Source organism: Sceloporus undulatus, chromosome 6, assembly GCF_019175285.1.
Source record: "Sceloporus undulatus isolate JIND9_A2432 ecotype Alabama chromosome 6, SceUnd_v1.1, whole genome shotgun sequence".
NCBI classification, from domain to species: domain Eukaryota; kingdom Metazoa; phylum Chordata; class Lepidosauria; order Squamata; family Phrynosomatidae; genus Sceloporus; species Sceloporus undulatus.
In genome coordinates this window covers 105107245-105123358 of record NC_056527.1, presented here as the reverse complement: position 1 = coordinate 105123358, position 16114 = coordinate 105107245, and the positions used below count along the sequence as shown (strand labels likewise).

The window sequence follows — 16114 nt, the reverse complement described above, 5'->3', positions numbered from 1 at the left end:
TGGGTTCCTGCATGGCAGGTGGTTGGATTGGATAGCCCTTGTGGTCTCTTCCAAACTCTCTGAGTCTATGGGCCTTACCGCACAAGCCCTGTTCTTGCAGCAGTCATGCTATTTTAAAAAGGGCAGGGGACATACTGCTTGTAGAGAAGCCATCACATCACCTCTTCTCAATGGTGCAACTGGGGATGCTTCCCTCATCACACTTGTTTCCTGATTGTTCCTTAACCCTATATCCCTGCCTTATGCATGCCTTTTAACGTTGTTGTTGTTTTTAATTCACTTTTTTGAACAATTCTGGGGCTCTGCTATTGTGACTCAAGTTAAAATAAATAGAAAAATTAATAAATCAAGGTAATCAGAGTGATTGGGAATAGCAAGGGAGAGGGGGACACCATGTGAAGGGTGATTGCACAACTGCGCCATCAGTGACATTTTGCACCTGAGGACTTGTATGCTTGCCAGGTCATTGACAGGTTTCTCTCATCAATGAAAAGGGACAGGTTGGGGACAGAGCGAGAGCCGGTGTGGTGTAGTGGTTTGAGCATGGGATGATGACTCTGGAGAGCAGGATTCAAACCTCAACTGGACCATGAAAACCCACTTAGTGACCTTGGGCAAGTCACATGCTCTCAGCTCAAAGGATGGAAAGGGCAAACTCCCTCTGAAGAAATTTGCCAAGAAAACCCTGTAATAGGTTTGGAAACAACTTGAAGACACATCACACGCACACACATATGGACAAAGCAGCTACAAGTTGGAGGTGGCATCCTGCGATGAACATGGCTAATGCCACTTCTTTCTTGATGTAATCACGGTTTAAAAGCCACGTGTAGTAATGTCCTATGAGTCCATGTATTTGTAAAAGCAATGATAAGAAAGATACCTTTATGGTGCACTACTAAGCATGTTTACCTGGAAGAAATCTCCCTTGTGTTCAGAGGACCTTACTTTTTCCAGGTAAATGTGCATAGCACTATGACCTAATCTCTAATGTGCTTGTCCTCCAAACAAAACTCTAATGCTTTTGTCATACAAACAAAACCTTGCAGGATGGCTCCCTGGAACTTCCCACTGCTCAGGGAAGTCAGGAGCACAGCCTAATCTTTACTGCTGGCTTGTAGGGAAATACTTACATTCTGAAGTCAACATGTTTCAAGATTATGTTGGAAGATCATGCCCCCAATTCCCTTGGAAGTGTCTTTCTCATTATTATTATAGCTCTGTGTGCCTCCCCACTTCCCTGAGCAGTGCAAAGTTCCAGCAGCAGCTCAAATGGGGTCAGTTGGCCTCTCCCTCCCTGTTCACCATCCTTAGGCCACCCTGATTGTGAACGAAACAGTTGCATGTTAACGATTGTTAATAAGGGGTAATGATGAATCTGCCTGGATTATTGAAGGACAGACCCAGAGATCAGTGGCCCAGTTCATGCTCTGCATGCAGAATGGCATTCCCTGGCACCTCCAGTTTAAATAATCATGTGGAAAAGAGACAGTGTGACAGAATTTTGAGCATTGGATTATGACCCCCCAGTAGTGTGTGTGTGTGTGTGTGTGTCGTGTGCCTTCAAATCATTTTTGACTTATGGTGACCCAAAGGCAAACCTATCGTAGGGTTTGACTCCAGTAGACCATGTTCAAATCCCTGCTTGGCCATGGAAATTCATTGGGTGGCACTGGGCAGCTCACACTCTCTCAGAGCAATATTCAACCCTCCCTGAACAAATCTTGCAGAGACAACCCCATGATAGGTTGGCCTTAAGGTTGCCAGAAGTAAGAAGCAGCTTGAAAGCACACAATAACAACAAAGCAGCTGGTGTTGGGTGTGAAAGACAAGCTACTTAAGATCATGGTTTGGAAGTGTTACTTTTCAAGACTACATCCAACTCTTCATCCCAACTAGACTAAACCCAGTTGAATCTATGGAATTTGCAATGTTGGCCAATTCCCAAGTGTCCAGCTCCTCGAACCTCCTCAACCATGATGGTCATTAGCCAGAGAATTCTTGGAATTGTAGTCCACAAAAGAAACTTTTGCCAAGTTGTCTGAGACCCTGGCATGTCTCAGACATGTTTGAGGATATGTTTACAGGCACTTGTCCCTCCATCTCATTCCAGGTATCTCTCTAAACCCGCCCTTTTCTGTGGCCTCAGCTCATCCAGATCCAACCATACTCAGCCAAAGACCTCATGTTCCCTCAAATGACTCTGCCCATTTTCTCTTCTCACTAAATCAAAGGATGTATAATTGAAATAATAATCACATATTCTTCCCCTGCATCTGTTCCCAACCTCCACTGCCATTCCTTTGTTGTTTCCCTATGCCAACTTTAGATTGAAAACCCACTGGGATAGAGAGCTATGGTCATGCATATTATTTGTAGAGCTTGGAAAAGTTAACTTTTTCCTTGGGACATTCTGGGAATTACAGTGCAAAACGTTTCCTAAGCTCTGGTTACTTTTAAAGTACAAATAGATTCTGTTTTGGACTCCACCCCAAGTGGATGAAAAAAATCGAGGGACCTCAGATTTCGTAGGTTGGTAAAATGAGTACCAAGCTTTTTGGAGACAACTGGCTTACAGATTGTAAACTGCTTAGAGAGTGCTGAGTTCACTATTAAACGTAACAGAACTGTAAATACTATTGCTAATGCTATTGCTACTTTCAATAGCAGTGCGTGTGCATGCACTTGCTCTGCCGTGGCCGTATGCATGTGTGGCCATTAGCAGCAATGGAGCTTGCCATTGCGGGTGCTTAAATCTGCGGATGGCAAGCCCGCAGTTGGAGAGGGCGGGCTGTAGATGTTTCCATATACAATAACAATGAAAATAAGATAAATGATTGCAACAATAGATGCATCCAGTGGTATCACTAGCTAGGGGATGGAGGATGTCACCCAGTGTGGAGAGTGTCATCCGGGAAGAGTGTGCGTTTGCCCTCCTGCTGCTCCATCGCAAGGCTTTCCTCACCCCGGGAGAAGGCCTGGCAATGGAGCAGCTGAGAAGGCAACAGTTTTTGTGATTTTGTGAGGTAGAATGAAAGATTTGTCTGTAGTGTGAGAGCAGCAATGTGGCAGTCAGTATCCGACAAACGTGCACATGTAAACCAACACAAAGGATCCATGGCTAAGCACAGCCAGCATGGTGTTGGACTACAACTCTGGAGCCCAGTGTTCAATTTCTGGCTCGGCAATGAAACTCACTTCATGACCCTGGGCAAGTCACACTCTCTCAGCCTCAGAGGAAGGCAATGGCAAACCTCTGAACAAATCTTGCCAAGAAACTCCATAATAGGGTCACCTTAGGGTCGCCACAAGAAGAAGAGAGTTAAAACCCAGTCCAAGTGTGAAACAACACTAGGAATGGAGGAGATGTTTGTAGTCCACATTTTGAAGCAAGCTGTACTAACTTTCACTTCACAGAGCAATATTCAGATCAAAACATAGTTATTCTTCAGACTGCTCACTTTTCTGGGTATGTGCTGCCGTGCGCTTCTCAGTTCAAAAACTGCATACAAATTGTATATGTCACCAAAAGATACATACAAAAAAAGTATTCATGTTAAAAACATATTTTTGAAAAACAGAGTTTATGGTGAGTCCCACTTGACCTCATTCTATAACATCAAGATAATGTATGTGTATATTTTGTTTTAACAATGGATGTCGCTTTCAAATTCTTGGAGCTAAGTGATATATCTGTATTTGTAAGCAAACAATCAAATAATGTGGATGCAAAATGTACACATTAGGGGAATTTTTGTACAACATGCAAAATTGGGGGAAAGTATTCTTATAGTACAATTTCCAGGATCCATTTGGGATTCTGTGAACTGAAAGTCCAAAACAGAGGTTTCCAAGTTGTGCAGCTGCCAAAAAGCATATGTTAGGGGAAAGGTATATAAAAAATGTGACTGTTTATCTTTCCTTTTTTTCCAATTTAAAAAACTGCATACTTGTGCAGAAATGGGATGGAACCAATTTATGACTGAACAAGTGTGACATGGACGTGGACTGGAAATAGATTGATTTGTCCATCCCTACAAAACAAAACAATGCTAAGGCTCTGCCATACTACAAAATAGTTTTTTTGTGGTAAGGATTATTTTTATTTTTATTTATTTTTACATAAATATATAGTATGCAACATACATGATGACAAGTATAGATTGGTACCTTCTGCAGCACAAAAGAAATATCCAACACATTTGCTATTTCTTATAATTCAAGAAGCTAAGAAGGAATTCCCGATCAATTCAACATACTTTCTCACATTTTATATGAAATAAACCATAGTAAATGTTTAAAAAATTAAGACTCCCAAGCATACCCTATAAAGAAACGCCTGCCCCTAAAACATTCTAAACCAGGTCATACCCTACAGCTCCACAATCCATCTTGTGTTTGAAATTGGCATCAGATATAATGATATTACTGGAACAGTGCTATAAAATTGTGTCACAGGCTAGATCTAGCCCAAAGGCTGTCAGATAGCCACCAAGATCCAGTTCGTCACTCTTCCCTAACAATGGATGCTGTCTTTCAGTCTTATTTATTTGTTTTATTTATTCTCACCTTTTTTCCAATGCTCAAACCAGCATATATGACTGTCCTCTTCCACACATTTATCCTCACAACAACCCAGTGTGACTGGCTAAAACCAGCCAGTAACTTCTATGGGTCAATGGGACCCTGAAGCAGGATCTCCCAAGTCCCAATCCACCACTGTAATTACTACGGCTGCATCTGCACTGGAGAAATAATCCAGTTTGACACCACTTTAACTGCCATGGGTCAGTGGTATGGAATTCCAGAATTACAGATTTGTGAGATATTTAGCCTTCTCTGTCAGAGAGCTAACCAAACCACAAATCTCAGAATTCCATAGCATTGAGCCATGGAAGTTAAAGTGGTATCAAAGTGGATTATTTCTACAATGCAGAGGCAGAAGTAGTAATTACATTGGTGGACTGGGATACCCCTGGCTGGCTCTACAGCCTTGCAAACAACCCTACCAGAGTTATTAACCTACATTATTTTGTTTCTAACCCATAAAATTAGTTCCTTTCCCCCTCACAAACCAATTCCATTTCAATTCCAGGTAACAACAGGCATCTTTCCTGATAACATGGATGGCATGTAGAATATAGGCAAGTGAACTTCACAGGGATTTTCCACTTTAAAAACTTTTTGACTGCCATTCATGCATCCCAAGCTGAATCAAAACCAAAGAGATACAGAGCACAGGATCCTACCAGGGTTTTTTAAAAGTCACCTCCCTGCTTCCATTTTGCAAACACCCTTTTGTAAAGAGAAAATTCTTTTGTAAAGAATTTTTGTAAGGAGGCCTCTTTGCTGGACAGCTCTTGGTCGCATGGGGTGTTCTAGGAAAAGCAACGTGACAGTCACCAACCAAAGGTGTGCCTTCACATTTCTCATGGGATATGAAAATACTGAAATACAACCACCCTGCAGAGAGAGAGAGAGAGAGAGCTTTGCAGCCTACAAATATCACTGGACAGAAATATAGCTAAGACCGGACTCTTCCTTGGCCCAGTGATTCTCTCTGCAGAAAGGTTTCCACTTTCTTACATCGCAGATACTAACTCAATATGTCTGTTTATATGGTTGTCCCATATAAACACATACAAGTATGAATAGGGATTGTATACTTCCATAAAATTGAGAGCAAATACTTTCCTGTGTCTGGGGAAACTCCTTTTTGGATTATAATGTTTTAGACTACAGAAAACACCACAGACCAACTACTGTACTACAACAGCTCCCAAGGAAGATCAAAGAAGAAAGTGTAAGGCTTACTGCTGAACATAAAGGAAACAAAAATAATGACCACTGAGAATCTACACAAATTCAATCGAGACAATGAGGAAATAAAAATAGTAAAAAAGTTATCATACCTTGGATCAAACACTGATCCGAATGGGGACTGGAGTCAAGAAATCAGAAGAAGACTAAGAATGGGGAAGGCAGAACTAGAAAAAAATCCTAAAGAGCAAAGATATACAACTGAGCACGAAAATTAGAATTATACAACCATTGTATTCCATTACCATGTATTCTAGATCAAGGGAAGTAATAGTACCACTCTATTCTGCTTTGGTCAAGTCTCTGACCATTTCTGGGCACCACAATTCAAAAAGGATGTTGAGAAGCTGGAGCATGTCCAGAAGAGGGCGAACAAATGTTGAAAAGTCTGGAAACCATACCTTATGAGGAGAGACTCGGGGAGCTGGGTATGTTTAGTCTGGAGAAGAGAAGGTTAAGAGGTGATATGATAACCCTTTATAAGTATTTGAATGGGTGTCCTTCTTGAGGCTAGAGCAAGCTTGTTTTCTGCTGCTCCAGAGAATAGGACCTGGAGCAATAGATGCAAGCTACAGGAAAAGAGATTCCACCTCAACATTAGGAAGAACTTCCTGACAGTAAGAGCTGTTTGACAGTAGAACATATTCCCATGTAGTGTGATGGAGTCCCCTTCTTTGGAGGTTTTTTAAACAGAGGCTGGATAGCCATCTGTTGGGAATGCTTTGATTATGATTTTCTGCAAGGCAGGGGGTTGGACTGGATGCCTTTGTGGTGTCTTTCAAATCTGTGATTCTATGATTCTATGGATGCAAGAGCTGAACAATTAAAAAAGCTGATAGGAAGAAAATCAATTCATTTGAGATATGGTGCTGGAGAATAGTGCTGAGGATTCTATGGACAGTCAAAAAGCCAAGCAAATGGGCCCTTGAGAACAGATCAAGTCAGAAATCTCCCTGGAGGCCAAGATGATTAAACTAAAGCTGCCATACTTTGGCCACAGCATGAGAAGACACAACTCATTGGAAAAAATGCTAGGAAAGGTGGAGGGAAACAGAAAGAGAGGAAGATCACATGCCAGATGGTAGACTCTATTAAGGAGGTCACGGATATGAATTTGCAGGACCTACGCAAAGCAGTGGAGGATGTAGCCATGATTTTGGGATGGGAGGGGAGTCCAGACTAAGTGCCACCATTATAATGGGGCTTGGGCACACACCATTCATTGTATCTAATGGAAGGGGGAGGGTCCGGACCCCATGGACCCCCCCCCCTTGGCTACGTCCTTGGGAGGACAGGGAGTCTTGGAGATGTTTCATCCACAGGGTTGTTATGAGTTGAGATCTATTCGAAGGCAGTTAACAACAGCAACAAACTGACTGGGGAATGCTGATAGTCCTAAAGAGAAACTTTTCCAAGCTCTGAGAGAGAAAAAATATCTGCCTTTCTGCTTTACCTTGCTATGCTTCACTGGTTTTAAGCAGACTTCCCCCTGCTTGCCTCTCTGATGCTGAGAAAAAAGCAAATTCCTTTAGGCTACAGATTCTATAGAGTAGAGCATGGTGAGTTTGGGTTGAAGACAAAACGGTTTTTGCTCCTGCACATACACACACACACCTTTTTGTTCAAAGTAGATGTCACCACTGCTGTGTATACTGACAGAGCAAAGATGTCTTTAACGTATACCCAATCACCCAAGAAATCTAGTTGGGGCCTAAAAGCAATGGCAATTACTGCAGACCCATTGCACAGTGCTTTTGTGTTCATCTGCAGTTCTTTTCCCCTCTTAAGCAATGCCTAAACTAGCAGCCGTATATTGTTTCTTTCGTCCCAAGAGATTCAGAGGCCTCAGCAGCATCTATGAATGTATATTGACAAGGGCCCAGAATCCTCTAGAATCCAGTCGCTGCTCTCTCTAACCTAGGGTGGCCACTTACAAATTGCCAAAAAAGAGGAAATGCCAAAAATGTCCTTTGAAAAGGAAGAAAACAAGGTGCCGATTCATCGAAATGCTCTTCCTGTGTTGATCTACATTCAGATCCAAGTTTAGAAATTGTTACTGTAACGTACTCAGAAAGCCAGGTATAGTGGTTTGAGTGTTGAATTACGACTCTGGAGACCAGGGTTTGATTCCCGGCTTGGCCATGAAATCCACTGGGTGACCTTTGGCAAGTTACAGGCTCTCAGCTTCAGAGGAAGGCAATGGCAAACTTTGTCTGAACAAATCTTGCAAGAAAACCCTATAATAGGTTTGCCTTAGGGGCACCATTAATTGGAAATGACTTGAAGGTACACAACAACAATGTAATCAGAAAGACATTCTATCTCGCCATAGTAAGGAATTCTGTGACCAACCAACTTCTATGGCTGCTCTGTCAGGTATCCAAGTATTAATTGCTGGGGAGCAACTTTGTGGTCCCTGCTCTGTCTTCTTATGAAACTGGAATTGGACTGGACTGGACTAGACCAGTGGGTCTTAGGAGAGCCAATGTGGCATAGTTATTTGGGTGTCAGACTATGACTCTCGAAACCAGGGTTTGATTCCCAGCTCGCCTATGGAAATCCACTGGAAGGTCCTGGGCAAGTCACACTCTCTAGCCTCAGGGGAGGGTACTGACAATAGCAACAGCAATAGCACTTACATTTATATACTGCTTAATAGTGAACTCAGCACTCTAAGAGGTTTATAAAGTGTAAGCCAATTGCCCCCAACAAGCTGGGTACTCATTTTACTGACCTACGAAAGGATGGAAGGCTGAGTCAACCTTCGAGCCCTGCAAGACTGAACTCACAACCTTGTGGCTGCAATACCAGCATTTAACTATTGTGCCACCACGGCTCCCTATCCTCTTCTGAACAAATCTTGCCAAGAAAACCCTATGATAGGGTGGCCTAAATGTTGTCATAAATCAGAAATTATTAGAAGACACACAACAATAACGATATGGAAAACCAGACATCCCGGAACTAAGGTAATAGTTTACTCCACTAAACCATCCTAGATTATAGGTGTTTGGGTATCAGCATCTTTTTAAGACCTGACATGAAGTTCAAACGTCATTATTTTTAACCAGCAAGCAGTGAGCAGTTTCTAGATTAGTTAATGTGGAAGATCATTCTGTTTTGCTGCCTAAGATGTACCAGTAAATGGCACCCCATCACCCACCACTTATATCAAGGTCTGTTCTACTTAAAGGCACCCTGGCCAAAATGCTAAAATGACTGATTGAGAGCCAGCGTGGTATAGTGGTTTGAATATTGGGCTACAACTCTAAAGATCAGGGTTTGAATCCCTGTTTAGCCATGAAACCCACTGGGTTGGCCTTGGGCAAGTCACATGCTCTCAGCCTCTGAGGAAGGCAATGACAAATTTCCTCTGAACGAATCTTGCCAAGAAAACGTCATCATAGGTTCATCTTACATTTGCCATAGACCTGAAATGACTTGAAGGCACAAACAACAACAATTAAAGCTCTCCAGCTTTAAGGCCATTAAAGCCTCCCTGGTTTTAAGTCTGGCAACTCTACAAATGTAATCTGGTTTAGCACTTTTCCACATAGTTTTCCACACAGTTTTCCAAATAGTTATATGGTCTTATATAAAGATGGGATGAGACAGATCAGCAAATTGATTCCCTTACAAACACATCCCTCAGTTAAGGTGCATAGTACCTAAACTCAGTGAAATGATTTGGGACCTCGAAGCACCTCTCCAGACCTCTGTACCTCTCCAGACCTCTGGTATTAAAAATAATAAGAGTACCAAAACCTTTTGTTACCCTTTCCTGATACCCTAGACTTATCACCTAAGGTGTTTGCCTCACTCTGCTTGATGGTAGGGGTTGGTCCTGGCATTAAGAAACCAGATTTTGGGATGAATTTGTTGTTGTTGTGTGCTTTCAAGAAGTTTCTGGCTTTTGGCAACCCTATCGTGGGATTTCTTGGCAAGATTTGTTCAGAGGAGGTATGTCATTGCTTTCCCCTGAGGCTGAGACTATGTGACCTGTCCAAGGCCACCCAGCTGGTTCTATGGCCAAGCAGGGAATTGAACCTTTTGGTTTTCAGAGTCACAATCCAACACAAACCACGACTGGGATTTCTTATTCATATCTGAAAGAGTAACTCAATCTGCTACCTTTTAGTAACACATTCCTTTGTAGTTATTTCTGGGGCAAAAAAACTTTTTAAAAGTACAAAAGTGACCCCATATACTCTACAATAAAGCCCCCAAACGAATGGTTTAGGAATAACAAGTAAATCTAATTCATTACATTAAAAAAAATAATGTTAGGATCTTATTGCTTGGTTTACTAATTTGGCTTACCAAATTACCTCTCCCAGTTTAAATTTCAATTCGGGCTGCATCCTGATCTTATCAGAAGGTTTTTGCCATCAAATTTGCTGCTCAAATCCAGCCAGGGGCCATCCCTGCTCCCAGGAGTGCTCCGTGCGGCTCTTTTCGGATCCAGGAGTTTTCTGGCTTAAGGAAAAGGACGCCGGAGCGCTCCTGGAAGCAGGGATGGATCCGGGCTATATTCGGGCGGCACATTCGGTGGCAAAAAACTTCTGATAAGATCAGGATGCAGCTCAAATTGAAATTTAAACTAGGAGAGGTAAGCCAAATCAATAAGCCAAGCGATAAGCTCCTTAGATTGCTTTTTAAAGACCAACATCTTTACCCCAAAAGTAATGTGTTAGGAGTCTGTGTCATTATTTGTAATGCATCATTTCCAAGCTTAGTTTGAAATTGTGTATTATAACACTATGTACTAGGAACACCCCAATTGTCAGACCAAGGATTACTCCCCGAGCTGCACACATACTCACACACTATGACACATTACTGAAAGCTCTACTCAGCTTGCTGCATGCTGTGTTTGTGTATTCTACAATAACCACTTATTTAAAAGCCAAGAAGGTGTTTGTTCTTTTGGCTAAAGGACTATTTTATAAACATTATCGTCTACAATATGTTATAACAGTTCAAAATATACCTCAGCAGCAGGAGTAATATAAAATATCACTCTGTGGAGCCTTTGTGACTGGCCCTACTATTAAATAGATTGAGGTGACAGCCTCAGACAGCAGATTTTGGGTGTCATGAAAGGGCAGCAAATTGTTCATTATTTACTAAGTTATTATGTGAAGTTGAAGTTATTATATTTGTTACAGCCACAGATGGGAATAAGTGCTTGAGGGATTTGCTGTCTCAAGTGGCAAAATACCTTGCCTGGCAGTTGGGTACTACGCACTTTGACTCGGATGAGTTGAGGGTGCCATTTGCTACTTCACCTCAGGCTGCAAAATGTCTTGGGTTATCCTGTATGTTACAGATATTCAGAGATTTAACGGTGGGGTTGCCAGCTGAAATGTGAAGAATGACAGGTGCTCAAGCAACTCAGCTATGAAAATTATAATGCTCGGTCTTCAAAAAAAAAAAAAGAAGAGGGATAAAAGAAGGCAAATGGTTTATGAAGAGCAGATACTAGAAATCAAAGATATAGTCTGTAGAATCAGTATGCAGAGAGATCTTGTAGCACATCTGAGACGTACTTTTGGCCCCAAAACCTGCCCTCGACTTATACATGAGATTGATACTAGAAAGGATAGCCTATCCCTGATAAATAGGAACAGTTGGCATATATGGACTTTTACAACATGTTCTTGTTATTGTTGCATGCCCTCAAGTTGTTTAGACTTATGGCAACCCTAAGGCAAACCTATCATGGGGTTTTCTTGACAAGACCTTTTCAGAGGTTTTCCACTGCCTTCCCCTGAGGCTGAGAGCAAGTGACTTGCCCAAGATCACACAATAGGTTTCTGTGGCCAAGTCAGGAATTGAACCCTAGTCTCCAGAGTCATAGTCCAACACATATACCATTATGCCACACTGGTTCTCACAGCATTTCCTAGCTGACTGCAATAGGAATTAATTTGCAAGATTGGTAATGTCATCTGAGCAGGGCACGAGTTCAGACATCCAGGGCTCCACTCAGGAGAGTGAGCAGAAGGGACCCAAATTATGCTTACCATAATTTGAAATGAAATAATACATTTTACCATCTCAGCTCTGTCTATAGATCATTCATTCCAGAGTCTTAAATTTAACTACATGCAATGCTGGGTATCAGGTTTCATGTTTTAGGGAAGAATGGTGAATTAGATCAAGGACTGCCAATTGAAAGTGCATCGTGTGGATCCAATAGTTTTATCTGATCTCTCGTGACCCCGCTACATATAATCAAACAGTGTATCTGTATGGACTGGTGAGGGGATCTGCATGTTTTTTTTTCTGTCAAAGAAAGTTAGTGGTATTTCCACATGTTCAGTGTTACAGCTCTCTTTGGGCTTTCTAAGCAACTATTAATCCTAATTCCACGAACAAAGGTTATCTAAATGTTATTGTTAATCTCTTAATGTGAAATAGATCTCTCAACATCTACGAGGTAAACTCAATTACAGCCTTTTAAAGACAGTAAGTATAAATTGAGAGAGCCAGCATGGTGTAGTGGTTTGAGTATGTAGAGAGACCAGGGTTCAATTCTCCGTTCAGTCATGGAAACCCACTGGGTGACCTTGGGTGAGGAGTCACATACTCTCAGCCTTAGAAAAGCCTATGAGAGGACCACCATAAATTGGAAACAACTTGAAGGCAAATAGCAACAACAACCAAGTATCAATTAAAAGCAGAGCTTGGACAAGTTTATTGTTTGTATTATAAATCAGCTTTGGTTGAGGGTTCCCATGAGTAAAGGTCCAAAAACTAAAACTTTCAACCTCTTTATGAGACAGAAAGGGGGGGTGTACTACTCAGTAATGCCAATTCTTTTTTAAAAAGAAAATATTCAGGACCATTATTTGAGAGTAAGATTTAAAAATTTTAAACAGTGGTAAGAATTCTACAACTGTCAGACATGCTTGCAGTTTGGAGGAATTCAGCCACACTTTTGTTCCTTTGGAAGCAATAGGAGAAATTACTGAGGACTAACTTGAGTCCCATTGACTGTCATTGGGTTCAATGGCACTAAAGGGTTACTAACTTCTAGATCCAGCCTGCTAAAATTTCAAACACAGCTTTCCAGGGTTGATGGTCACCAACACTATCCATCAGAGCAGAGGTGTAAATCATATGGCTTTCCAGATGTTGTTGAGCTGCAGCTACCAGCATTCCTTAACACTGTCCATGCTGGGAGTTGTGGGACAATCCCACAACATCCATAGGGCCAGATGGTTCCCACCCCAGCTATACAATCTACTGTCTAAGTTTTACCATTCCTAAATAGAAGTGCAAAAAAGCTGCAAAAATTATTCCACCAACAGAATTTAAGATTTCTGACCACTGCTTGTCCAATCTTCTAGAACACCCTTCTCATCTCTTTTCAAACTCACATTAAAGTGGCCATGCGTATTAAACATGTCAGTTACAATTTTTTTCCATTTAGTGATACTTAAAATAATAAAACGTAGGGTTTTACCGATTTGTATATGTTTCTTCATTACATAGGTATATATGTTATTCGTCACACACACACACACACACACACACACACACACACACACACACCAGGCCAGCACTTTCACTTTGGAAAAAAGAAAGCTGAACAAGATAGTTAAGGAGGGAATGGGGATCTGTACCACTGTTGCTTTCTGCCTCTGCCACGAACATCCCTTGGGTGACCTTGGGCACATCACTTCTGCATGGGGTTTAGTTATTTCCTAGCAACATATCTGACCACCCTAAAAATTCTCATAATAGTAACAATACTCCTTTCAAAATAGGAAATTATAGTGCTAGAAAACATCAACAAAATCACCTAAGTGAACAAGAAAACTCTATTTGGGGTGATACATCCATTTGCTCCATTGCTCCTGCTTTCCACTTAATTCTGGGGTCCAGAAAACAACTAGGCCTTTTCCTACTCTTCTGCCTCAACAACCTCCCTTGCTCCATCTCTAGCCATTCAGTCTGATGTTCCTGAAGCATCTTTGCATTAACCGCTTGCCGCCACAGTAAAGAAATGATTATTCAGCAAAATTCCACCCTGCCTTATCCCCTGATGTTTTCCTCTGTCTCTTTCAACTACCTGTTTCAGATCCTTATAATTGCATTAATTTTTAAAAAATTATTATTATTAAATATTGCAAACATACAGTCTCCCTCTCTCTTTTTCACACATACACACATAGATAGATATCCAAGTCCCTTCTTCCTCTGTCATGGTATCTTTTTCTGCCACTGCAGTATAACCATCCCCATTTCAAGCCACAATACTCATTCTACACACAGAGACACACACAAATTGAGGGACCGAGAGAGGAAAAGAGAGGCCTTGTGGTTTGGGTTTTCCTGCATCATTGCAGAGATGGATGGATTTCCCCCCTCCCCATCCTCAACCTTCCAACCAGTGACTGACCGTCACAGAGAAAGAAGAGACAGAAAGAGCGAAAGAAGACTGGGTTTTTCCATATGGCCCAGCCTTTGGTGTTTTATACAGGCAATCTTGCTCGTAACCAAGCCCAATAATCTAAACCGCACAATCAAATCAGCATCCCTGCAGAGAGTAAAAAAAAAAATCCACTCTTCCATTCATCCAGAGTGCTGCAGCAGCAGAAGATGGGGGGGGGGGGGGGAAAAATTTATAGGGCCCCCCCCAACACACACTCCCACAACCCCCCCCAGCGCCCCCCCCCCCCCCCCCCCCCCAGAAATGCAGAATCTCAAAAAAGCAGAGATGGAGAAGTGAAACAGAAAAGGATGCTTGCCCCATGGGATTATTTGGGGCATAAATCTGGACCAGTTTGTTCCTCTGTCCCCCCCCCCCCCAAACTAGCCTTGGTCATTGCAGCCGCATTTTTGTCAACGCTGTCACTGTCTTCACCCTACATATTTTCTGCTTCAGGACCCAATTGCCTGAAGGGACACCCATCCAGGAAATATGGGTGACCCACTGCTGCCTTCCCCTTTCTAGACTTCACTGGGTATTTTGTCTGCATGTACACACATATACACACACATCTCTCTACTATCACATAAACAATGTGGTACTTAATAACTACCTCCCAAAAAAAGCATTTGCTGCTGAGTAGTAATGGAATAGTATGTCTTTCAAACTTAAATCTTAAAAAAAATATTTTTTCACATGTCATAATTGGCATATCTGGAATAGAAAACAATTCACTGCCAAGCACATGCACCCCAAATAAACTCTGGCTGGGTAAACATCTCCAGTGTCCTCCTCTTTTTAGCACTTCTTTCTTGCTCAGAGACCATCTCCCAAAAATGTCAGAGAGAGATGTAGTTTCCTCAACATCCACAGTGCAATCCCCTTCTCCTGACAGCCTACCTATCTATCCTCCAAGCTCCTATTTGTCCCAAGTAGGAGTCTCCCCCAAAAAAACCTCCAAGAACCCCATCTTCCCTTCAACACCCCCAACACCCATTTCTTTCCATGGGGGGGGGCAGTATCTCACTTTCTTGTCCTTATTGTGCAATAGGACAAATGTTTCTTTACCTTTACTACATACACATCTTGTCTTCATCACAATAGGGCAATATACCCTTGATCATCCTCCCAAACCATTCCTTGTCACCCACCACTGTATTCAGAGGAGGAGGAAGAGAAATGCAATGGCTTGAAGAGGGGGATTCTCTTTTGGTGGGGTTGTCTCATCATATTCATCCCCATGGCCTACACACCTACATCCCCACCCCCTAAAAAACCCCTCAGCATCTCTACTCACCGGTCTGCCCTTTGCCTAGGGTTTTTTCCAGCCTGTAGGGCCCCACGTACTGAGCATGCTGTTGGCTCTGTTGAGGTTGGTAGGGATGGACCCCACCTGCTTCTTTGCCACCGGACATAGCTTTTGTCTGTCACCCTTCTGAGCAACCAGAGGAAACAAGAGGGGGCTGGGGTGGGGGTGGGGAGGTTGGGGAGGGGAGGAGGGTGGGGAGAGGCAAGAAAGGCCTCCTTGATATCCCCCTATAGGGACAATACAGGGGCCAGCATCCTGGCAGATTTAACAGGAGGGGGATGCTCTGGGCATCCGGAAAGGAGGGAGGGAGGGATGGAGAAGGAGGAGGGAAAGGAGGAGGGAGAAGAAGGAGGATGTTACAGTCCAGGTACCAGCATCATCCAGCTGGTCCAGCCAAGGCTGCTGCTGCTGCTGCTGCTGTTAGTGATGCTGATGCTGCTAAGGATGAAGGATGCTGCTGTGAGGGAAGATGCTCTTGTACTCTGGTCCTTTGCCTCCCCTCTCACTGCAATCTGAAGGGATCTCTCCAGCTCTCCCCTTACATC

The 16114-nt window shown here is 42.5% G+C and overlaps 1 protein-coding gene across 3 annotated transcripts in view; it reads right to left on the bottom strand.

The window, feature by feature from the left end:
• BRSK1 (BR serine/threonine kinase 1) overlaps positions 1 to 16114 on the bottom strand; it is a 59172-nt gene extending 43058 nt beyond the window's left edge. For all 3 annotated transcript variants that reach the window (XM_042475685.1, XM_042475682.1, XM_042475683.1), the window contains exon 1: positions 15558 to 16114. In XM_042475685.1, the coding sequence (XP_042331619.1) occupies positions 15558 to 15675 (118 nt within the window). In that variant the 5' untranslated portion in view covers positions 15676 to 16114. The remainder of the gene's footprint in view (positions 1 to 15557) is intronic.